This window comes from Camelina sativa, chromosome 5, assembly GCF_030686135.1.
Source record: "Camelina sativa cultivar CO46 ecotype springtype chromosome 5, ASM3068613v1".
NCBI lineage: Eukaryota > Viridiplantae > Streptophyta > Magnoliopsida > Brassicales > Brassicaceae > Camelina > Camelina sativa.
The window spans coordinates 3,940,563-3,963,825 of record NC_141884.1 but is presented as its reverse complement, the minus strand read 5'-3'; the positions used below and the strand labels follow the sequence as shown (position 1 = coordinate 3,963,825).

Here is a 23,263-nt window from a genome sequence, read left to right as displayed (position 1 = left end):
GTAAAACAATAATCTTCAGTCTTCATCAATAAAGCAAATCCATTTTAGAAAACATAAACGAATTAGGATAAGTTTCTTCCCTTCACAACTTCAAAATATTCTACATGTGGTTGAACCTTCGATTTTGACTCAGCCAAATATTACGCCAAAAGAATCTGTTGTTTATGGTCGCTTAATTTCCTGGCTGATTATGGAAACAATTAGAATTTTCTAGCTCAACAAACATTCTAACACATCAATTTCATTCCCTTAGTCAATTACAACTTTTCGAAATATCAAAGGAAATCAAATTTCATGATACTCTTAGCTAGCATTTGATTTGGTACTATAATGTCAAAAGAATACAACAACAATCGGAAAAAAATGGAAACTGAAGGGTGCATGCTGGTCCAACTCAGGGAGTAGCACCCGGTTTAAGTCTATAACCAACAAAAAACAATTGAATATAACATGAAAACTATAATGTGGTTTTATGTTACAGAGATGATTTTGAACAACTCCCTAACAGACGGGCAAATCAGGAGGAGGTTGTTCCATTGTTTGCAAAACTCCCTTCCCGTTCTCAACCACGAAAGCCATTGCTAGTCCCCATGATATGTGTACATCTAGATGACAATGCATTATCCAAACCCCTGTTTTCATTCATTTTTGTACACATAATTAGTCCCGGTCAACTAGAAAAGTGATACTCCAAATGTAAGTTTTAAGAATTTTTGTAGTATAATTTTTGGCTTACCAGGGTTGTCTGCTACGAATCTGATGACGGCCCAACCATTAACAGGTACACCGACAGTATTTCTAAGAGGCGGATCTTCGAGATTGAATTTCGCGGTATCTTTCTTGGGGTTGAAGTTACCGAAACCCTCGGCGACAATGTAGAAATCGTAGCCGTGTAAATGAATGGGATGATTTTCAGGAGTTACTATACCGGTATCTTGAAGAACAATCTGAACTCTTGATCCATACTTGAGCTTGTATAGCTTTGTGCCTCTATCAGGTTGGTAGAGAGATCGGCTTATGTTGTTACCCGTGTAATCAAATTTCACCGGAGGCTTGGCTGGGAAATCAGTCGTGAAGACTCCAGGGATTCCATGGTGGTGAGCTTGAAGGAGTGAGTAGTTACTTGGAAGAGCAAATGAAACGTTGTTCATCGATGCAGTGAAACGTGTGCCGTTAGGACCTTGACATCTTCTTGATCTGAAGTTCTTGGGACAGTTGTCGAGACCGAGTCCGATGGTTACGAATAGATTCTCGTCGATTACTGTCGGAACCTCGGCTCGTCTTAGTGACCGGAAGCTTTGGCTGAAACGTGTGACCGTGTTTGTGTCGTTGTAGGAAGGGAGGAGAGGCATGACTGGTTTGATACCGTTCTTGGCGCTTCCACCACCGCAGCAAGGTGCGGTTTTGTATTGTAGGACTGCGGTTGTGGTTGTGTTGCCAAACGGTGCGTTTTGGGCGCTTTGGTAAGCTCTTGCAGCCATGTAGTAGCGGTTTGGTGGTTGGTCACCTTTTATGAGGACATCGGTGGTTTGGCCCGGGCCGAGGACAATCACGTTGGTGGTGAAGGGTTTTAGGTAAGATGCGTCAGCTCCGACCACCGTGAGCTTGTGGTTAGCCACCGTGAAGAATAACGGTTGGTTCAGTGCGGAGTTTATTACCCGTAATAGTATAGTCTCACCAACATTTATTGGTACTATTGTCGTATCTGTCACAAAAAAAGAATATAAAAAGTCTAATTAATATACTTATTTTTTTAGTCTTTTGTGCTGATGTGTTTTTTTTTTCTTCAAAAATATTTATTTGACTAAAATATACCAAATTCAGTTATGACAGTTGGGAAAAAAAAATATGAATATGGGAAAAGTTTATTTGAAGAAAAAAAGAGTAAAACCTCGAGAAGAGCATTTATAGAGATCGCCAGGTTGACCATTGATGGTGTAAGCGTCGGAGTTACTTGGAGCTCCTCCGGTTCGTATAGATTTTCTCAATACATCAACCGGATTTGCGTCCCACCATTCACCTTAAAGAATCATAATATACCAAAGTCAAAATCAGTTATATGATTGTTTTTTTTATTAATCATGATTTTGGATTTTATTTAAATTGTACCGAGAAGGAGAGGGACGTTGCGGTGAGGATTTGGGAAAGGGTAAGATGAACCAGCCGGAGGAAGGACGAGAAGTGAACCGTAGACAGTTGCTCTAAGCCACGAACTATGAGCATGCCACCAAAGTGTACCTTCTTGTCCTTGAATTGTAAACCGGTACGTGTAGCTTGATCCCGGTCTGATTGGACATTGGGTCACGAATTCCGGTCCATCAGCCCAACCAGTTCGCATCTGCCTTACACCGTGCCTGATAGCCACACCAAACCGTTCATCAGTAAAAAAAACAAAACGAAGGCTCATTCATTACTAGCAGCACGTGAGTGTGGTTGTTATCGTAGCTTACCAGTGGATTGTGACGTTGTACCGGGCTCGGTTAACGACCTTGACAACGAGAGTATCACCGTTGTTGACTACAAGTGTTGGACCGGGAAACATTCCGTTGACCGTTATGCTGTTGTGTGTTTCACATAGTCTCTTCACTTTCGTCGCTTGTATCTGCATGAATAACATATAAACATGTAAGCATACATCTTCTTTTACATTTTAATTAACAACTTTAAAAATATTTGAAATGAGATCGTACGATGAACTCGTGGTGGTGTGCTTTAACAACATTGGCTTCTGCCATGGAAGTGATCAAGAGAAGAACAACAGCCAAAGAGATAAAATAGACGAGGCTCTTGGCGATCTCCATCAGTGCGATTTCGATAAACTTCGGTTTTGAGGTAGAGGGTTTTGGATGAAGTGTGGAAGATAAGTGTTGGGTTGGGAATAAGAATGAAATGATATAGAGTTTATATAGGGAGACAAAAGACAATACATTTTCAAAAACTTGGTGAATATATATATTTATTTAGTCAATTTGTATTTTTCTTTGTTATATTTGTATATGTTTCTTTTACGAGAAATATGTTGTTTACGGTTGGAGGATTAGGTTTTGATTTAATTGAAGGCCAAAACTTGGTTCAACACTAGAAAGAGTAGTTGCACCCACTGGGGCCTAGAAGAAAAGTATAATCACCGAGTGAAACAATATTTTTTCTTCTTATTTTTTGGAAAGGTGATTAGTTACGTCTCTTCAATTCTTGGTTAACACGCTTTTTCTATTGACTTTGGATGTGATATTCCATAATTGCCATAATAAACATAGTACAAATAAATTACACTATTAAAATATTTTATTGAGATGTGTACACTGGGTTGCCAACAAAACATAAGTACGCAATGTTGTGTGATTTGTGAACTATCTATCTATATTAAGATCAAGCTCACCAGGCGCAGCAATTAACCTGCATGCCCCAATATAGTTTTATATCATAAAATCCAAGATTGGACAGGTTTAATTGGCATTTTCATATATAGGCTTAGGATAAGATCTTTGTCATAATAGTAATGCTAGTCGTTTTCATTATTAATTGGATCTTGATCCCGTTAGTTGGACTGTTCGGTCTTGGGATAAGAACTGTGTATGGCTATTTGCTATGGATTTTATCCGTCGTAAACTTTACCGAGGAATTTGTAACACTTTTATGCAACCTTTGCTATTTCGTTGTTAAGTTTTATATGTTTTACAATATTTTATTCATCATTAGTTTATGATGTATTTACCATTTAATTAACGTGTGGATCGCCGCATGTCCGTCAATAGTTACATCGCTATATATTTTGTGACGGATGTCTCCGTTGCAAAAGTTCATTGCAAACTGATATGTATTTTTGAGTTCAAATTTTGATTTTAGTATTTGTATTCTTGGAAAAGTTTAACGTTTTAATTTTGATTCTAGTTTTTAAACGTAATTAGGCTTGAAATATATAATATGCATGTTCCCAAACATAGATAATTATTCATATAAATCAAAGAAGGAAAAACGTGTACATAAATAGAATTTAGTAGTACGTAGTATTTCTTTAATCTTTATGTGGCCACCTACATTCAACAGTATAATACCTAAACAAAGACGAATTAAGCGCATGTCTCAGTCATTACTGTATCTTATTCTTTTTTTTTTTTCTCATTTCAAGAGTTTTATAAAAGAAAATTATAATTTTAATACAGTTACTATATCGGATGGCGCTGCCAGCTGATTAAATCGATTAAATATTTTAATATCATAATTAAGGTCGAGTTTAAGGTTATGTTTGTTGAGAAATTTATAGTTTCAGTTCAAAATATCAACAAAAATCTGAAACTTCAAGGAACTAACGAGATGAAATAATAAAACTGGATGTTTTCTTTTGTGTGGCCGGGCTTTATCAATTTGGTTCACATGTTTTGCCTCTCTTTTTTTAGGTTTACTTGTTTGTGTATCAATAAAACTAAACTAACTGGGGATGAAGAAAATATATGGCGGGGTGAAACAATGCATGCAATGCAAATTAAATAATATACGTACATGTAAAAGTTGATAAACATTGGCATGCATGATGATACATTCAATTATGAAGATTAAGAATATAAATCCTTGTATGAAAAAGCTTATTATATATCAACCGTAGCATCCTCACGTACAAGATTAATATTATTATTAACATAAAAAGAAAAAAAAATTTTGGTTAAAGAATGGTTCTATAAGATTGGCTTGAAGCTTAAGTAAAAATGATTATTATTTCGTTAATGTTGAAAAAGTAAATATGATTTGAGTTAAACAAGATGATTCGTCTAACCGCCTAATTCACTTCTCGTTTCAACCCCTATATTATTGTCTTAACAATAACACGTTTTCTTTCACCGAATCTAGCTAGCATTACACCAACATGTAAACATATCCGATGCTTGTGTTTACAATTACCTTGAAAGAAACATAGTAGTTTTGTATTAGGAAAACATCACTATTTCAGCGTACGTAATATATCACAAAGTTTAATTTTGAGATAACCGATTATCCTAAAAGAATATATTAGTTAATACTTTTGAAAAGTCAAAACCGTGTATCCTTATGTAAACAAAATAATCTTTTAACAATAACGATCCGAAAGGTAATAAAAGAGTTAACATCACGCACGTTGTTGAGAAAGCAGAATTACATGAGAAGAATATTGGGGACATTGATTGGTGAACAAGAAATCCGTAATTGTGTTTGGTGGAATTAGTTAGTGTCCTCTTCTTTGGTATCTTTTAACCTCTCTATGTGCTAAATCTCTGAAAATGACATCACATGTTTTGAAATTAGCCATACCTTTGTATATAGCAAAGTAAGATATGACCCCGCATCTGCAATTAAGTTCAAAGTCGACATGCATTACTTGTCATAGATATTATGTTTCTTTGATTACACCACTTCTTTTTAAATAACATATATTACTTCTAGTGAAGAAAACCAAAATATTCATTCAACTTTACAACAACTGGAAATATGTTTTCAACTAATATTAGCGGGAATAATTTACAGTGAATTAAACCTTTTGGTATTGGAAAATGGAAACTGTCTTGAAAATTTCCTAAACATCATAAAGTAATTTGTTTATTAGAACATAAAAGGGGGAAAATGGATTATATGAAATCAAATATCCAGGGTATATATTTTGGGTACTTTTACTTTACTTAAATTTAAAAGAAAATTAATTGTGTTTGATTATATGAATAGTAGAAATTGTGTGGATACACAGATAAAAGTAATTATCCAAGAGTATATTTTGGATACTTTGACTATTGATTTGATTTTTTGCTCGAGTTCAAGTTTGATTCTGACATTTTTAAATACAGAAATCGTTTGTTAGTTCGTGAATTTTATTTGAAATTTTTTTTTTTTGTGGATAGGTTTTGGTTCGGTTATTCATGTCCAGATATGTATATAGTCGATGCCTTCATGATCCATTGCATCAATCTCAGATGATGATGATTAATAATAAAAAGAAGATTAGTGTCTTAAACAGAGATTTTCGATTATCCTAAAAGTCTATTTTACACGTCTTCTCTTGTTTATGATTTGGGCCATAGCACACGTACGGCCCATCAGATTCGTTTTCTATTCAAGGAAAAAGAAGAAAATCAAGTGATAAAAGGAAATCATGAAAAAAAAGGCAAACAAAAGAAAAGTGGAAAGTAATAATTTTCTTTGTGTGTTTGCAATTGATACAGCTTTGTACAAGAACAAGATCGTGAAGCAGTGGTATGTTACATATGCACTTGCTCTCCTCTTCTAAACAATATATTATTTCCATTGAAGTTATTTTCCATGCTTACATTGTGTGTTTTCGGTTTTGCAGCTGCGAACCGCGGAGACTCTCAAGGGCGAGCTCGAGAGTCTGCAGCTTTTGAACGAGTATGACTCATTAACAAACATTGTGTCCATCCTGATCAATGTTTTGGTTTCTATATTCATTATATATAACAAACATTAATTGTCCGTCCAGATCATTCATTTTGGTTCATATACCATCTTGGTTTTCTTTTCGCAGGAGATTGAATGGTGAGAGTCTCGACGGTCTGAGTTACCCTGAGCTGTGGTCCCTTGAAAAGCAGTTAGCGCAGGGCATGGTCACTGTGGAACGCCAAGCTGTTAAGGTAGTATTTTTTTTTTTTTTTTTTTTTTTTAAGAACATTTCCTGTGACACTGACACCCATGCATTATAGTAACTGATTATGGTTGTAATGTTTTTGGCTATTACAGGCGGAAATGGAGTTGATAGCCAAGCAAGTAAGAGATTTAATTACATCATTAATCCTGAACTCGGTTTTGTTTTTTGCTTTTTTTTTGGATTACTTCTACATTATCTTGAGTGTGTTTCATCTCCTCATTTACCCTAATTAAAGGAAGCAGATCCAGACTATACGGGTTTAGAATGGGGCGACGAAAAGAGATTTGAGAGTGAATTCGTTTTATTGAGAAGAAGAAAAAACTTGAGGAACCAGGCCAGAGAGCTCCGGATCAGGTAAAAACGCTTTTGCATACATATAGAGAGACTATTTTTGAACTAATGAATCTAGTTTCTAATTAATTTTTCAAAGTTTTCTTGACACAGCTCTAGCTCTGGAGAAAGACAAGAGGAGCATGATCGTGAAGCACTGGTTAGTGCATGATCTATTTAATTCACTTCCTGTCATGTCCTTTTCTTTTCTTCTCTTGTTTTTTTTACAGTGCTTTTTTTCTTGCAGCTGCAAAACATTGAGCATATGAAGAGCGAAATCGAGAGACTCCGGCTTCTGAACGAGTAAGTAATGCATATGACTCATTAACACTTTCCTTTTTTCCTCTAAAAGGAAGAACCAACTCAATGACTTTGACCACACCAAAACAATAGAAACACACAAAAATGCAGGTGACCGAATCTTCAATTTGTTTTTGGTAGCCGAGATTCTTAGACTGAATCCTCAAACAAAACGTGTATGTCTGTCTATATTCTTCACTAATTAGAGCAATAAGAGCAACAAAAAGAGTACCACATTGATTTTAAAGTAGATGGGATCTTACAGTGTGAGTGAGAAGTATCCAACTCATTCTTTAGATCCTAACGCTTACACAGATCATTCATATTGAAACTATACTCAAAAAATACATAAAACCAAAAAACCATTCAAACTCGTCCTGCAACAACAGAAGCAGCAGCAGCAGAAGTAGCAGCAGAGTTACCAATGAAAGAAAGCAATCCAGCATTAGCAGAACCCTCTTGTTCATCTAAAAACAAATCATCAGGAACCCTAAACGCACCGTGTAAACAAACAATCGCGATCCCAATCGTTAACGCCGAGGTCAACAAAGATCCAACGCTCGTCATGAACACAACCACGATCGTAGTCAAAACAAGAGCAAGCAAGGTCTCGCGATCTGTGAAAGTACGACCGAAGATAACCAAAGGCTGATCTGAAGATCGGAAGAGGTATAGAAACATCCATGAGCCTAAGAGAGTGAGGAGGACGAGGAGCGAGAAGGGATGCGAGAGGAGAGAGAAGGCGAGGACTAAAGAGACGATTAAGGAGTAATTGACTTTGAAGTAGGCGAGATTCTTACGGATCCGGGTGAATGAATCGGTTAGAGAGTCAGGTCTAGCGAATGAGCTCCGATCTACGAGTTCTAGCCATGGACGGCGCTGCGAGAGGCTTTCGCGGAGGGAAGAGGAGAGGCGGGAGAGGAAAGTGCGGAAGGCGTGGGAATTGATCGGTGGTTGAGATTGAGTGGCTTGCTGATTGGTGACGGGGAGTGTCGCCGGAGAAGATGACATTATTGGTGGTGTCGGTGGGTGTGTGTGTGTGCGCGGCGGAGTGAGTGTGAATGTTTTTGTGTTTTCCGATTTTAGTGGAAAGTGGAAACTGAAGTTTTTCGGCAAAACCGCGTTAGATCATTCTAAAAGGCCTAAATTTAATGGGCCTTTAATGTCGGTAGAAGCCCAATCAGATTAAGTTGGGGTTAATGGCAATTTTGTAAACATTATAATTAAAACGTCTAATATCATAAAATCATACTACTAGTTTTTATATTCACTCTGTTTGTTGTTGAGTGATGTAATACGAAAACCCTCATTAATTACATGTTATACTTCATGATATTTTCTTTGAAATAATAAAAATCTATATTTGTTATTTAGTGGAAGTTAATAATCTTCTAGTTTTTAGGTTGCTAAAAGAATGTATTTACTGTGAAAATATATACAAGTTCGTCGTATAAACTGTAATAACTTGCATATCGAAAACACATATATAAGTAGATAATGACGAAGAAAACATTATTGAGTAGTAGGAACATCGAATAATAATATTCTTCGATCGGCCTAATCAAGAATATATATTGGGAATTCGGGTTGATTTCCACATATAGAAGAATCTTTAATCAGCACGTACTTTATATATTCAACAAGATAATTATATCTACTCTAATAATCATTCTTCCTTGTACGTTATCCAATCATTTCCAGGATTACTTACTTAATCATTGTTTATCTTTTCTGTTATACGTAAAAAACAACTCATGCTTTTGTATATTTGTATTGAACAATTTGTACAGTACTTAAAGTTATATATCTTCCAAACGAAGAAAGCAATCATTCTAGTGGTTAATTAAAATATCTTCCAAATCCAATTCGTTTACTTCTTTAGCTTAAGCTTTTGGAAAAACGAATCTTTCTCTTCCTTTTCTTTTCTTCCACTCATCAAAATGATGTGCTCTCTCTATATATACATTAAATATCTAGTCTATTAATTCGATATACCACATCTAGCTAGAACGACAACTAGATACTCAAGAAGATTGCTCTATAATGGCTTCTTGTGACTCACCTGATGCGTTTTCTTGGCTTCAAAATCTTCCTCCTCTCTCTCAGTGGAAAAGGAATTCAATATCCATGTGCATTTGTTCTCCAAATTCATCACACCCATCTTTGAACTTTTCGCTTACTCGTATTCCTAAATCTCCAAACTTTTTTACCTTCTCGATAGTAGCCAACTTCAAGAATCCTATATCTCTCTTTGTTTCAAAACCTTTCAGAACCATTAACACTAATTCAAATACGTTCCTCAATGAAAATGTCATTTCTACCCTATTGATGGGTTTTGTCGACGTAGTTCTCAACTACAACGTCAAGAGAACTTGTTCAATCCAAATACAAAACCTAGGCTCCATTTCTAACCTGAAAGACGTGTTCAACCTCGCGTTCTTCACTTTCGTGTTCCTCATATGCATCTATGAAGCGCCCACGAGTCTACGAACAACTTGTCTCAAAACGGTGAAAGATCAGCTGGTAACTTGTAGGTCAAGGAAGGGTTCTAAGTTACTCATGGTACAACTAGGCTCTAACCTTGAAGAACAATGGATGAGATCGTTAAATCTTGCGATAACCAACTGGATCATCGAGATCAAAGCGTTTCAGCACCTCAAGTCTCCTTCTCCATTGTTTTCGTATGCTTTCTCGACTCAAGGTTTGTGGAAAGTTCATATGTATTGTCCTGTGGTTGCAATGGAAATGGAGAGTGTAAATAGTGCTTTAAACGACGAGAGATTGTTCTTCTCTCTCAACTATCATCAACTCGAAGGTGTGATCCAATTCAACCACAGGATTTACGTTCGTGAGAAGTGGTTTAACATCGCAGTTAATATTGACAACGTCAGGTATGTAAAACTAATTGTGTGTAATACTAAATTACTAATGATCATAAGTAAACAGAATTAATTTGTTCATATATCTTATAATTAGGTGCGACATAATTAGGCTTGTGAACGAGAAGCTTCTATCAGACCGTGGCATGGGAACAGAGGAAAAACATTTTCCATCAAGAATATCATTGCAACTAACACCAACGATTCAATCCAACATCTTAATGGTCTCAGTACAAAAATCATCAGAAAACCCATTGACAGAATTCGAAGTAGAGACAGGCATAGAAGCAGCAATAGACCCACCAAACACTTTCTTTGGACTCAAAGTCTCAGCCAACGAGGCGACAACAAAAAGTATGAAGCCATGGAAGTTCGAGGAATGGGTGCATGGATACAGCGCCAATCTCACTTGGTTTCTCCATGATCTAGACGATGGAAGAGAAGTTTCATCCTCTAAACCATCGAAAGTATCGAGGATGAACCCTCGAGCTTGGTTTAAGAACCGGTACTCGAGCGCGTTTAGACCGTTCACGAAGCAAGGAGGAGTCGTGTTCGCAGGAGATAGCTACGGACAAAGCGTATTGTGGAAGGTTGATAAAACGGCTATTGGGAAAGTAATGGAGTTTGAGGTTAAAGGTTGCGTCTGGTTGACTTATTGGCCTAACAAGCATCATACTTTTTATAGTGATACTCGAAAGTTGGAATTTAAGGAGATGCTTTACCTCAATCTCCCTTAGATTGTTTCTTTTAATACTTTATCCATTACCAATATATTCCCCTAGTTTGTTGCTTTTATTTTGTGTGTGTTTAGAAGAAGTAAATTTTGTAACATAAATAACTTTAATGGAAATGGTAAATTTAGAAATCGACATCGACTCCTTGAGAAGAAGTTTGTATCAAGAAAAATACTTAGGTTCACTCCTAGGGTGAACCTCTCCATTCACCCCCTTTTCTCTGACCCAATCAGAATTTTCCATCTAATATTTCATTTAAAAAATAAATCAAAATTAAATTAAAAAGCAAATCAAATTAAGGAAAAAAATTCTGTATACTTTTAATTAAGGAAATTTAAATATTGGTTTGGTTTAGATTTTTAAAATTAGAATAAAATTATATGTCGGTTTAGGTTTACAAATAAAGTGGTTAGGGTTTAGATTTTACAACTAAAACGAAATTATATGTCGGTTTGGGTTTACAAATGAGGTGGTTAGGGTTTAGATTTTATAATTAGAATGAAATTATATATCGGTTTGGGTACAAATGAGATGGTTAGGGTTTAGATTTTACAAGTAGAACAAAATTATATATCGGTTTGGGTTCACAAATGAGATGTTAGGGTTTAGATTTCACGATTAGAACAAAATTATATGTCGGTTTGGGTTCACAAATGAGATGATTAGGGTTTAGATTTTACAAGTAGAACAAAATTATATATCGGTTTGGGTTCACAAATGAAATGATTAGGGTTTAGATTTTATATATGTCGGTTTGGGTTTCTTAAAGAACGCTTTAAATTTTTTTAATTTTATAATAATATATATAAATTTTATTTCCTATTTTATAAGGAGATGAATGAAAAGAACCAAGTATTGTTCTTGTATCAAATACCTAAGTTACGTGGCTTGCGTATCTTCACGTCGTCTCATATGGAAACCATATTTTAAGATATCATATCACATGAATCCCATATCACTATAATTTTTTTTGTTTGAAAAGCGTATTATCTATAACCAGATAAGAATTACATGTCAAAACATTTGTAATGACTTAACCGACATGAAAAAAAAAGTTTTGGTATCAAAGAATAAATAACAAAGTCGCATATAGTCCATAGTTTTTTTTATTTCGATTATTGTTATCCATATATTTCTTTTTCAACACTATTCGTTATTTTTCAACATTATTCGAATAATTTGGTGTATCCAAAGCATAAAATAAAATTGTGTACAAGAAAAAAAAAAGATGAAAAAAACAAGAGCCACACGAGAGATGAGTAGATGACAAATAATAATAAAAAAATGTCTCCATTCTCCTCTTCTCATTCTGATGAGCGATGCAAAAAGCTGACGTGTACCAATGAAGCTCTTGGCTTCTCAATCTACTTCGTCTTCCTTCCCGTTTCCGAGCTTCCGCGGCCAGCTTCCGATTAGCTACTTCTCAGCCTCAGCCTACAATCAGAAGACGAAGAAGAAGAACGCCGTCACTCTTTGTCTCCATTCTGATTCCGATGTCTCCTCCTCCTCCTCCTCTCAAATCGCCATCACTCGCCGCGCAATTCTCGTCGCGCCACCGCTCCTCGCCGCAGCTGCTTCGATGTTTCTTTCTGTTTCCTCAGCCGTCGCTGCTGAGACTACTGCGGAATCAGTAGCTCCTCCTCCTCCTCCTCCTGTTGCCGTCACTGCTGCTCCACCTCCGCCGCCTGTTTCTGTGGAGAAGGAAGAAGCGATAACGTCTAGAATCTATGACGCGTCTGTGCTTGGTGAGCCGATGGCTGTCGGGAAAGATAAGAAGAGAGTCTGGGAGAAGCTTTTGAATGCGAGGATTGTGTATCTTGGTGAGGCGGAACAGGTGCCTACAAGAGATGATAAGGTTCTCGAGCTCGAAATCGTTAGGAATTTGAGGAAGCGATGCGTCGAGAGCGATCGTCAGCTATCTCTTGCATTGGAAGCTTTTCCTCTTGATTTGCAGGATCAGTTGAATCAATTCATGGATAAGAGGTTTGCTACTAGTTCCTTGCTGTGAACGAATCTGTATATTCGTTAATTGCAATGTGTTTATGGTTCTTGGATTGGTTGCAGGATCGATGGAGAAGTATTGAAGTCGTATGTGTCACATTGGCCGGCTCAACGTTGGCAAGAGTATGAGCCTCTTTTAAGTTACTGTCGAGATAACGCAGTTAAGCTCATTGCTTGTGGCACTCCGCTCAAGGTAGTCTTATTGTACTGTATTTTGGGTGTTAAGATGGTAGCCTTACTAAGAATATGCATTTTTTCTTGTCTGATGAGAATTAGCTGTTTATTGTTTAATTTGATGCAGGTTTTAAGAACTGTACAAGCTGAGGGAATCCGTGGTCTTTCAGAGTCTGAGCGTAAATTATACACGCCTCCTGCGGGTTCAGGCTTTATCTCAGGGTTTACTTCCTTCTCACGTAGTTCTTCGCTCAATATGAATCCCCTCACACAGATTGTTCCCTTTGGACCGAGTTCTTATTTGTCGGCGCAAGCAAGAGTTGTTGAAGATCATACAATGTCGCAAGTTATTTTACAAGCAGTTGCAGATGAAGGTGGGACTGGTCTGCTGTTAGTGGTGACAGGGGCAAACCATGTGGAGTATGGGTCAAGAGGAACAGGTTTGCCGGCAAGGATCTCGAGGAAGATTCCGAAGAAAAGTCAACTTGTTGTGTTACTTGATCCTGAAAGACAGTTCTTGCGGAAAGAGGGTGAATCTCCAGTTGCTGATTTCTTGTGGTATTCTGCGGCGAGACCCTGCAGCAGAAACTGCTTTGACAGAGCAGAAATCGCTCGGGTAATGAATGCGGCTGGTAGGAGACGAGATGCCCTTCCTCAGGTTGATTTTCTATGATTGCTTTGATGAGACTTTCTCTCTGTATGATTATTATTACTTATTGTATCTGACGTTCTTCATTAAACACTCAGTTTATTCTGCCCTATCTCTTTTGCTTGTTAGAGTTGATTTTTACTTTCTTTTGCTCACTTTGCTTTTATGTCTTTTAGTCTATGCTGATAGAATTTTTTCCATTGTTCCAGGACATTCAAAAAGGATTAGACCTTGGTCTGGTATCACCTGAAATTCTGCAAAATTTCTTTGATTTGGAGCAGTATCCTCTTATTTCAGAGCTTACACAACGGTTTCAGGTAGTACATCCTTTCTGAAAGATATTCCTTAAGTGAAATTTTGTCTTCGAAATTCTATGCTTTTCGCTGAATAATGTGTTAGCTTTCGTATCCTTCCATGGTATATTACGTTGTCCTGTATCTTCTCTAGCCAGAGTTAATGATGGCTTCAACTGGTTAATAAAACCCTAATTATGATGATCCTCTGTGTTACAGGGTTTCCGAGAAAGGTTGTTGGCAGATCCCAAATTCCTGAATAGATTAGCTATTGAAGAAGCTATATCGATAACAACAACACTCGTAGCTCAATATGAGAAGCGGAAAGAAAACTTCTTTGAAGAACTCGACTATGTTATAACTGATAGCGTGAGAGCATCAGTTGTTGATTTCTTCACAGTTTGGCTGCCTGCACCAACTTTGTCTTTTATTTCATATGCTGATGAGACAATTGGCCCAAACAGCATAGATGCCCTAAGAGGCCTCCTAGGATCCATACCTGACAATGCATTTCAAAAAAGTCTTGGTGGACAAGAGTGGACTCTAAATCTTAGGATTGCTTCAGTTATTGTCGGTGGCTTGAAGCTTGCTGGTGTTGGAGTTGTTTCCAGTTTTGCAGCTTTGGGATCTTCAAATGCTTTGTATGCAATACGAAAATTCATTAAACCAGAGTTGGGTGTTGGTGAACAAGCAAAGAGGTCCCCTATGCTGAAGACGGCTCTTGTGTATGGAGGTTATCTGGGAACATCTGCAAATATCCGTTATCAGGTATGATGATGTGCTTTACATGTCCACTCAATGAATGAGAGATATTGATGAAAAGCAGTTAAAGTGTCTTTATGACCACATAAATATATTATGCTTTTGCTTATTAGCCAAGTAAGGCCTTTTGATGAAGAACTCTATGCTTTGAATTTTTGCCTCTAAAATCATATTACCTTCAATTGCAGATAATTGCTGGTTTAATAGAGCATCGCATTTCTGACGAGCTTTCTTCTCAACCTCTACTTGTAAACATGATTTCATTTGTTGTTCGAGTAGCTAACTCGTACTTTGGAACTCAGGTCAGAATTAGGCCTGTACCCTGATCTGTTCTTGTGTTCTGTGTCTCTTCTTTCCTTCAAGCCAAACATCTCATATTCCTGTTTTGATTATTTCTTGAAATGTCCTGTAACTTCATTGCAACTTTTTCATAAAACGCAGCAATGGATTGATCTTGCGCGCTCTACGGGTCTGCAAACTCAGAAAAGTGTCACAACTTCCAATGAACTCCCCGAGGCGTTGAACCAATCTACAGTGGAATACAGTACTACTGAAGAAGCAAGTATCGATGATCTCAAGAATCAATGATATTTATGCGGCTGTGCGACTAGGTACCAACTGGTAAATGTTTATAATACCTTGTGATCGTTTGGAGGGAAATGTATATTCATTTGAGTTCTATTTTGTATCTTAGCTTATGAGAAATAATGATTCGTGAATATAATTACTTCAGTTAGTCACGTTGATTTGTTATGATAGTGGATAAAAGAGTTTTTTTTTTTCCTCTCTCATTGTTCTTTGCAACTTTGAAATCATTTCTCATGTACAATCGTGTGTTGCTTACAGTCATAGCTGATCAATTTTGAGGATAGTGTGAAATGGTTCTCAGATGGCTTATATAATTGTTTTGAACTATACAGTGCCATAAGCTGTAAGCTGACGATTCCTTTTGAAGTCAGTATAAATAGGATTGACATATAGTAAGATGAAGAACTTGCCTGTAGTATGACTTTTAGATTAGAATTTCACTGACCTATTTGCAAGGCAATCTGCAATGGTCTTCACTCGTACCATGGGGTAATATGCCATAACTCTTTTATATATACGAATATATGAAATATAAACCCAATAACACGTTGGCGATGGCATACCACTTTCTTGGTTTTGCTGTTGGAATCTATCTAACTGGTAGATAAAAGATTTCAGGAATCCGTCTACGTAGATATGTTGAGTACATGTATCATGTGAAAGGTGATTCAGGCCTTTTGTGGTAAATGCTTGTTAGTTTCTGATAATGTGATACTATTGTGTCATGCTTTTGGTTTGTCATTTCCAGCAGTTTTAGACCCTGTTTGATGCAGCAGGCAAAGGGTAGTCTTCCAAGTATGTACACAACTTTCTGAACATTCAATACAATTTGAGGCAGGTACGTTTTGCATATCTCCGTTGGTTAGGAAAAATCGCTATTCTATCCTCGTGGAACATAGATGTGTGTCATAAATATCTCTGTTATATATGCGATTTAACTGTAGAATCTGTAAGAATGTAACTTCCGGCATTCTATCCTTAGGATCGTTGATTGATTAGTATCATTGTAGGGAACAAAACAGAGAGAACATGTGGTTCATTTAGGAATTTTAGTATACAAAGACCATATCTCATGGGTACGCTAGGATCTGTGGAGAATGTTGTAGTCTAGGTGACACTTGACATTGTACATATGTGCACACACCTTCACATTTGTTGAGATTGCACACGCACATACAGTGTTTAACATCTACTTACATTATATATGTTTAGTTGCACGTATGGTGAGGAAAATTGATACTCAATGATTCATCTCATGTACGGTGGTCAAAGTAGTTTAAGTATCCATTTATTAGGTTCTCGATGGTTCAAATATTGATACAATGTTATTATTTAGTGAACTCATTCTAATAGGAAATTCTAGGGAATACAAGTAAAAATAGTTAACAACGAGAGTTATCACCACCCAACAACGACATAAACTGCATGATTATTGTGAAGCAGTTCTATAGAAAATGTTGAGATCCAATCCTGTCCCTCTCCATTTCAGGTCAGCAATGTCTTCAAGCTCCTTCATCATCTCTTGTGTCAGATAATTCTTCCAATCTCCGACCACACCTTTCCTGAAGAACATGTCATACTTATTTCCACTCCAGTGAACTCCCTCTCCTCTCTCTTTGCTTGTACTCCTCAGCTTCTCGAAGCTACACTCTTTCACGATCTCCTCCACTTTTGTCTTACACCCCAAGAACTCGGCGATCTTCCTCACGGTTTCTTCCGGGTTTGCTTTCAGATCTTCGTAAGTGACAAACATCACACGGTCTCTTGCTTTCCAGAACTCAAGGACGTGTTCAAAGTAGGGACCAGCCGGGACAAGGCCTTTGCAGAACTCCTCGAAGGCTTGTCGGATCGAGATCTCTGTCCCGAACTTGTTGTTGTGGAGATGCCAGAGAGACACAAAAGTGTCTGCTGGGTGGCGAGTTATGTAAATGACTCTGCAGCCTGAGGTCTTGACAGTCTCCGGAAAGAAAGAGAGAGGAAGATGAGTGCTGAAAAGCCTAGGAGAAGAGATCTCTGTTATGTCCTTGGACGGGTTTTCGCCAAACATCTCGATCTCCAAGAAAGGCACGACCTCATGGGGATTGAGATGATCCAGGTCTTGTATAGAAGATGACGATGATGTTGAGCTGTGTCGGAGAATGGAGGAGGTCAGGGCTTTAAGCCAAGTGGTGCCGGTTTTGGGGAAAGAGGCAAGGATAATGTCAGAAGGAAGAGGTTTATAGTGTGCTCTAATGGCTTCCGAGGCAGTGATGAATTTTGGTTTGAACCAGAAGCCTTTGTATCGAATGCGTTGACCATCGACCCACCACTTCACTTGCGGTGAGATTTGGTCTTCTTGTTGTTGTGGAGTGTCCATGAAGAGAGAGTGACAGAGAAAGATATGTGTTTTGGGCTTTGAAGGGTTTCAATCATATAATGACTCATGACTTGGGAGGTTTGCTCCTGATATAGGAAACACGTAGCAGGAGTTTTGTTTATTTTGGTACCAAATGGCAGGTAGCTCCGATTAGATCTAGATCCAATGCTTACTACTAAACACACTCCAAAACAAAACTTAATACTAGTATTATATGTGTATCAGATCTGCTCTCTTGTGATGACTCTCAAATTCTGTTCACTACCTCAAGTTGACCAGACCACGTCATTAATGTCAAGTTTTTGTTAATCACAGTCTGTGGTCCTTGTAATGTAGTGGACCTTTATAGTCTTGGTTCTCTCTATTACCACTTTTTTTTTTCTCCTTTTAATACCCTAAAAAGTTCTAACAAATGTGGTTTATTTTTTTGAACCATATCAAAGATACTTTGATACTTTGTTTTTTTTTCTCTTTTTAACATGTAGGATTGTCATTATATTTTAGTCAAACGAAAATATAGAATTAATAATGTTTAGGTTAAAACTTAGAAGCTCTGCGTAGGAGAATTACAAAAGCCCTAAAAAAAAAACCATCCCAAGGCATAAACACAATGACGGGTGAAGAAGAGATGAAGAGATCATCGCCGAAGAAAAAACAAAGAAAGACGAGTAAATCATCATCTCCGACGTCGTTTTCGTCCGTACGCTCTCAACTGCTTGGCTCGTATAATTCTTACAAAGCTATTTTGGAGTGGCAAAAGTTTTTTATTTAAAGCTTCTATAGAGATTAACTTTTTGGAGTCAGTGAAAAAAAAAAGTAGAAATCTGATCTATTCACTATTCCACAAAAATGATGGAATAAATGTAATGTTACGTACAAAACACCAATAATGTTTCAAGAAAAAATTGAAATAAAAAATACTAATGAATTAGAGGCGAGGAAGCAAATTTCGTAAGGCGAAGCTAGCAACGACAGAGTAAGCCTTCTGTGAAGGATGCACAGAATCAAAGAACAAATACTTGGACACATCGTCACAAGTCCGAGACGTTGGCTGGCATAGAGGTCCTGCTTCAAGAAACCCCGTCCCGCAGCATCCTCTCAGTGTTTCCTCTATTCCTGCATAAATATATCTCAAATTAGAAACTACATCATAATTTAACTAATATGTGCAAGATTTAAGAAAAAAAAACTTAATCAGTTACTTACCGTATTTACGAGGATAATTGATCATGTCGATTAACGGAGAGTAGATATCAAGGTAAAGAACCTTGGAACCTCTAAGCCTCTGACTAAGACGGAAGGTTAGACTCTGTAGCTTTTGATTGTAAACCCTAGAATCAGCGTTCTGGGGTTTGGTACAGGTCCTACGGTGGAAGTTGCGAGAAGTGAAGCTAGCGACTGTTACTTGCACTGGAAGGCATCCGATTGGTGGTAGTCCAGCTACTGTAATCCTTCTTGCTCCTGCGTTGTATAGTCTCTGCAAACCAATTGTAAGGTTAGAAATATGTTAGTGGATCTCTCTCGTATATGTAACTATGAGAAAACAAGATGACCGTAGAGGTCTCTAACTCTTAACTATAATATATGGGCCTGTGAGAACAATCTCAAGGACAAAAAAACTGGATTTTTATAAGAGATATATATATATATATATATATACTAATGAATTAAATCTGATTAAATTATAGAATATGAAATTCAAATTTGAAAGATAAGTATGTAACTAAGTACCTGGACAAAAGTTTCGACTTTGCTAAGTAGAAAATCTTGATAGTTCGAAACAGAGATGAAACTCCCGGGAGCACGAGTGTAAACATTGTTAGTCATATCATTAGTGCCTGCACTAATCACGAACACAGCATTCCTAATCACCCGATCAGTCTCCAATTCTCCAACCAAACTCTTCATCTTACGCACGGCCTCTTCGAAGTACCTCCACTGCCTGTCCATATTCAAAGTCAACGATAACATCGCCGTATGATCATCTAAACCACTTCCAGCCGAGGCAAAACTAACTCCGGTCAAAAGCTCAAAGGGTTTGACCGAAGGGTTTAGGTAAGCTGGTAAAGTGGGTTTGATCCCGAAGGAGGAGACTAAGAAGTCGGTGGCGAGTTTTCCATCGGAGAATCTTCCCGTGGAGAGTTGTGCCGGGAAAGATTTGCCGTAGGGAGGATGGTTGCTCTTGAAAAGAGTGGGGATGTAATTGTTGTTGCCGGGATCCACCGTGGAGTCGCCGAAGGCGTAGAGAGCTGTTATTGGTGGGGATGGTAACGCATTGGTAGGGCTTAGAAGTTGGAGGAGGGGAAGAAGAGTCATGAGGAATGTAAGAAGGATTGGTTTGTAATGATGAGAGTTCATGATTTGTTTTTTTTTTTGTGGAATGATGACAATAGAGAGTTTTCGATTTTTTTTGGTTTGGTTAGATCGGAATGGCCAAAGTGTATATATAGAGAGAGGGGTCCAAAGCTTTTTCACAATAGGAATAGGAGTTGTATACATCTTGAGACTTGAGGTGACAGGTTTTTTGACAATAGGAATAGGAGTTGAATAATTTACAAAAAAAATATTTGTATAATCTGGAGGTGGCAGATTTTTTATTATAGGAATAGGAGTTAACTAATTTATAAAATATTTTTATAAATTTCCTTATTTGACTGCAAAACGTAGCAGCTTCTGCTAGGGTTATCTGAGAATTTTTGTATATTAGATTAGATATATATACACATTTCTATTTGCAATGATTGTCTAAATTAAAATAACTCTATCTTAGTTGGATATATGATATATCAAGCCATACGTAGTTACGTACATTCTTGCAATGTATGGAATGGGCCTTTATGTTATCCTGATTGGTTATTTGTGCCCTCACAATAGGTGGATTCCATACCATTGACTATAGTTTGTTCTTAGACTTGGTAAAATTTTAACTCAACTTACAAACAATGTGATTTTTTTAAGTGTTTTTATATTGACCACAAACAAAAAAATATTTAAATTAATTTTGTTTTTCATCACTACAAATCACCAACCACATTTTAATGATTAATCAAACTGTTTGGTGGTATCAAATTTCCCTATTAATTTTACAACTGTTAAAAATTCAACTGGAACTAAAAAGAAAATGTAGTAAAAGTGTAAAACTGTAAAACTGTAAATAACAATCTCTGTCCCCAATAATAATAGTATAACTTTTAATTATTGATTTATTTCTTCTTATTAGTCAAATGATGTAAACTGAGAGTTAAAGTGTTTCTCTTTGACTTAAATAATTCAGACAGACTTCAGAGACAAGTGCTCCTTTGTCCTTCCTCTGTAGGATTCTCTTCTCTTCTGGTATTAGCAAAGATCGAAGATTCTCTTTTTTTTTTTGGAATTCCTAAAATTGGGTAAAAAAAGATGGGTAACGCGCTTACGTTTCTCTACGGAAAATGCTGCAAACCCACAACGACCGACGAGTCTCTCCCTCCTCACAGCGTCTCCGCTTCTACCGTCGGTGTTTCAGCTCTCGCTCACGATCTCTTCAACTTCGAGAACACTTCCCAGGTCTTAATTTTACTCACTGAAACTTCTAAGTGTCCTTTGATCTACTTCTTCTGCTTTAGCTAAATAATTAAGTGGTTGAAAAGTTCTGATGATCTGATCTTTACCTGAATTTGGTTCAAAAAGATCTTTAGCTTTTTTAGGGTGGTTCAGAATATTTGTAACCAAAGTTATACAACTGGGTTTTGCTTAAACCGATACATCAGAGATTGATTTTGATCAGGACTGATTTTGATAATGACTTTACTTCTAGGTTCCTCAAGGGCTTGGGAGGTATGTTCAGTCATCCAGAAAAGCTCAAGCAAAGTGGTAATACAACACAACATTAGTTTACATGTTGTTTCGTCTAGTATAAATTATGTGATGTTTGATGTGTGACTCTTGTTTTCGTGTGTATAAGGTATAGAAAGATACTTGAGGCATGGAAGCAAGCCAGACCTCCCCCACAGACAGCAGAGGAAGCTACTAGGCTTGTTACTGAGGTCTTAGAAAAGAATCAGAAAGCTGATGTTGAGGTATGTTTTTTGAAATGAGTAGCAATAACTATAGATGTTTCGATTCCGTACATTGTATGAGTATTGATTGGGAGATTAATGTTGGTTTATGACAGGGACTTTTGTCCTTCTATGGACTGCCTTTGCCTCACACTGTGGTTGAGCACTCTGCTGAAGCTCCTGTGTCTTTGCCTGAAGGGATTCTTTTCGAATTTCAAACGCTTCCGGTTAGAATTATTACTTCAGTACCAATTATAAAGGGAAAAAAACAGTTTTGGGAATCGATTATGTTGCTGATCAAGTTTGTGTAATGGAAAAAAAGGTGGATCCAAAAGCTGTGGCAGATGGAGATACCATCACTGTGTATGTCAGTACTTCAGAGCCGGTTGTGGCATCTTCTGTTCCTAAGGAAGTCAATCTTGCTGCGGTTCAAAGAGCTAAAGCACGCGAGCAGAGGAATTACCCAAAAGCAGATGAACTTCACCAAAAGATCATTGATTCTGGTTACAGGGTACTAAATATAAAGAATGAGGAAGTGCTTGCTCGGAAGTTCAGAATTAGATTAAAGTAAAAAAATCACTCTTTACCTTTACGAAAAAGCTCAGTTAGAATCATATATTCCATGGATTGTTTGTTAAGTGAAGCTGTTTGGTTATGGAAAAATAAATAGGGGAATAGATGCACCGGAGAGCCAAATGCCGTTTGGGAAAGAGGCACAACAAGGGCTTCTTAAGATTGTTCAATGGAAAAGCTTGAAGGTGTTAGTTTATGGAGAAGATCAATATGGACGATGCTTAGGTGATTTATACTGCAATGGGAGTTTTGTACAGGTAGTTAAAGTACTTCCCTATATTTTTCCTTATGTTCTGACAAAAACTATGTTAAAACCGTTTTTTCGGTTTTTATGTAGGAGGAAATGCTAAAGAAAGGTCTTGCTTGGCATTACATAGCTTGTGATAAGCGCACCGTTCTTGCAAAGGCAAGATTAGTAAAAAAACTTGTAGTACATTTTTGCAAGTCTCTTTAGTTTATTGGCATTGTATTTTCTAACTATTAACGGTTCCTTTTCTTGTTTGTGTGTGAAATCAATCAGTGGGAAAAGAAGGCAAGGCAGAAACGCATTGGTTTGTGGGCTTCTTCAAATCCAGAGAAGCCATGGGACTGGAGAAAGAACAATAGGCGTGAGTAGACACAATTGACTCTGCTTGGATATTAACTCAAACTGAAGAAATCAGTGTTTAAAACATTAAGAGATTTATGAGTATTGAGTTTTTTTTCTTCTAATTCTGCAATCCCATTCCATTCTAAGTGACTAAGTGGTGTGTAACATTTATACGTTTGATAAAACATTATTGAACCAAGTAGAAAATTATTACTAATAACTCTAAAATTATTATCACACAAGTATCCAAGTTAAAACATGTTACTAGACTTTTCTAAAAAAAACATAATATTATCACAGAAAAAGATTTAAAAATCCAAAAAATATAAAAGATATTTTTGAAGCTTAGAGAAGAAATAATTAAATTATTAAGATA

The 23,263-nt window shown here is 37.0% G+C and overlaps 6 protein-coding genes and 1 pseudogene across 6 annotated transcripts; 3 read left to right on the top strand and 4 right to left on the bottom strand.

Annotated features, from left to right (window-relative positions):
• Positions 1-206: 206 nt before the first annotated feature.
• LOC104785372 (laccase-5) lies at positions 207-2,956 on the bottom strand. The gene is made up of 6 exons (XM_010510571.3): positions 2,691-2,956; positions 2,451-2,602; positions 2,110-2,354; positions 1,892-2,020; positions 737-1,705; positions 207-632 (listed from the first exon to the last, which is right to left on the bottom strand). Exons 1-6 carry the CDS (start codon positions 2,799-2,801, stop codon positions 502-504), a joined length of 1,737 nt encoding a protein of 578 aa, XP_010508873.1. The 5' UTR covers positions 2,802-2,956; the 3' UTR covers positions 207-501.
• Positions 2,957-7,470: 4,514 nt separating this feature from the next.
• On the bottom strand, positions 7,471-8,515 carry LOC104785371 (PRA1 family protein B2). Its single transcript, XM_010510570.3, has one exon. It carries the CDS (start codon positions 8,264-8,266, stop codon positions 7,622-7,624), a length of 645 nt encoding a protein of 214 aa, XP_010508872.1. The 5' UTR covers positions 8,267-8,515; the 3' UTR covers positions 7,471-7,621.
• A 594-nt stretch (positions 8,516-9,109) lies between these two features.
• On the top strand, positions 9,110-10,999 carry LOC104785370 (uncharacterized). Its single transcript, XM_010510568.3, has 2 exons — positions 9,110-10,146; positions 10,232-10,999. Exons 1-2 carry the CDS (start codon positions 9,299-9,301, stop codon positions 10,869-10,871), a joined length of 1,488 nt encoding a protein of 495 aa, XP_010508870.2. The 5' UTR covers positions 9,110-9,298; the 3' UTR covers positions 10,872-10,999.
• A 970-nt stretch (positions 11,000-11,969) lies between these two features.
• On the top strand, positions 11,970-15,487 carry LOC104785367 (protein RETICULATA-RELATED 5, chloroplastic). The gene is made up of 7 exons (XM_087451988.1): positions 11,970-12,851; positions 12,933-13,062; positions 13,171-13,701; positions 13,902-14,009; positions 14,205-14,753; positions 14,936-15,049; positions 15,189-15,487. The coding sequence occupies exons 1-7, from the start codon at positions 12,211-12,213 to the stop codon at positions 15,333-15,335; spliced, it is 2,220 nt and encodes a 739-aa protein (XP_087308114.1). The 5' UTR covers positions 11,970-12,210; the 3' UTR covers positions 15,336-15,487.
• Positions 15,488-16,764: 1,277 nt separating this feature from the next.
• Positions 16,765-17,691, bottom strand: LOC104785369 (cytosolic sulfotransferase 18 pseudogene; annotated as a pseudogene).
• An 815-nt stretch (positions 17,692-18,506) lies between these two features.
• LOC104785366 (GDSL esterase/lipase At2g40250-like) lies at positions 18,507-20,102 on the bottom strand. Its single transcript, XM_010510565.3, has 3 exons — positions 19,423-20,102; positions 18,898-19,168; positions 18,507-18,807 (listed from the first exon to the last, which is right to left on the bottom strand). Exons 1-3 carry the CDS (start codon positions 20,047-20,049, stop codon positions 18,620-18,622), a joined length of 1,086 nt encoding a protein of 361 aa, XP_010508867.2. The 5' UTR covers positions 20,050-20,102; the 3' UTR covers positions 18,507-18,619.
• Positions 20,103-20,906: 804 nt separating this feature from the next.
• LOC104785365 (staphylococcal-like nuclease CAN2) lies at positions 20,907-23,086 on the top strand. Its single transcript, XM_010510564.3, has 8 exons — positions 20,907-21,234; positions 21,485-21,540; positions 21,632-21,746; positions 21,842-21,952; positions 22,048-22,292; positions 22,396-22,555; positions 22,636-22,704; positions 22,819-23,086. The coding sequence occupies exons 1-8, from the start codon at positions 21,088-21,090 to the stop codon at positions 22,912-22,914; spliced, it is 999 nt and encodes a 332-aa protein (XP_010508866.2). The 5' UTR covers positions 20,907-21,087; the 3' UTR covers positions 22,915-23,086.
• Positions 23,087-23,263: the final 177 nt, after the last annotated feature.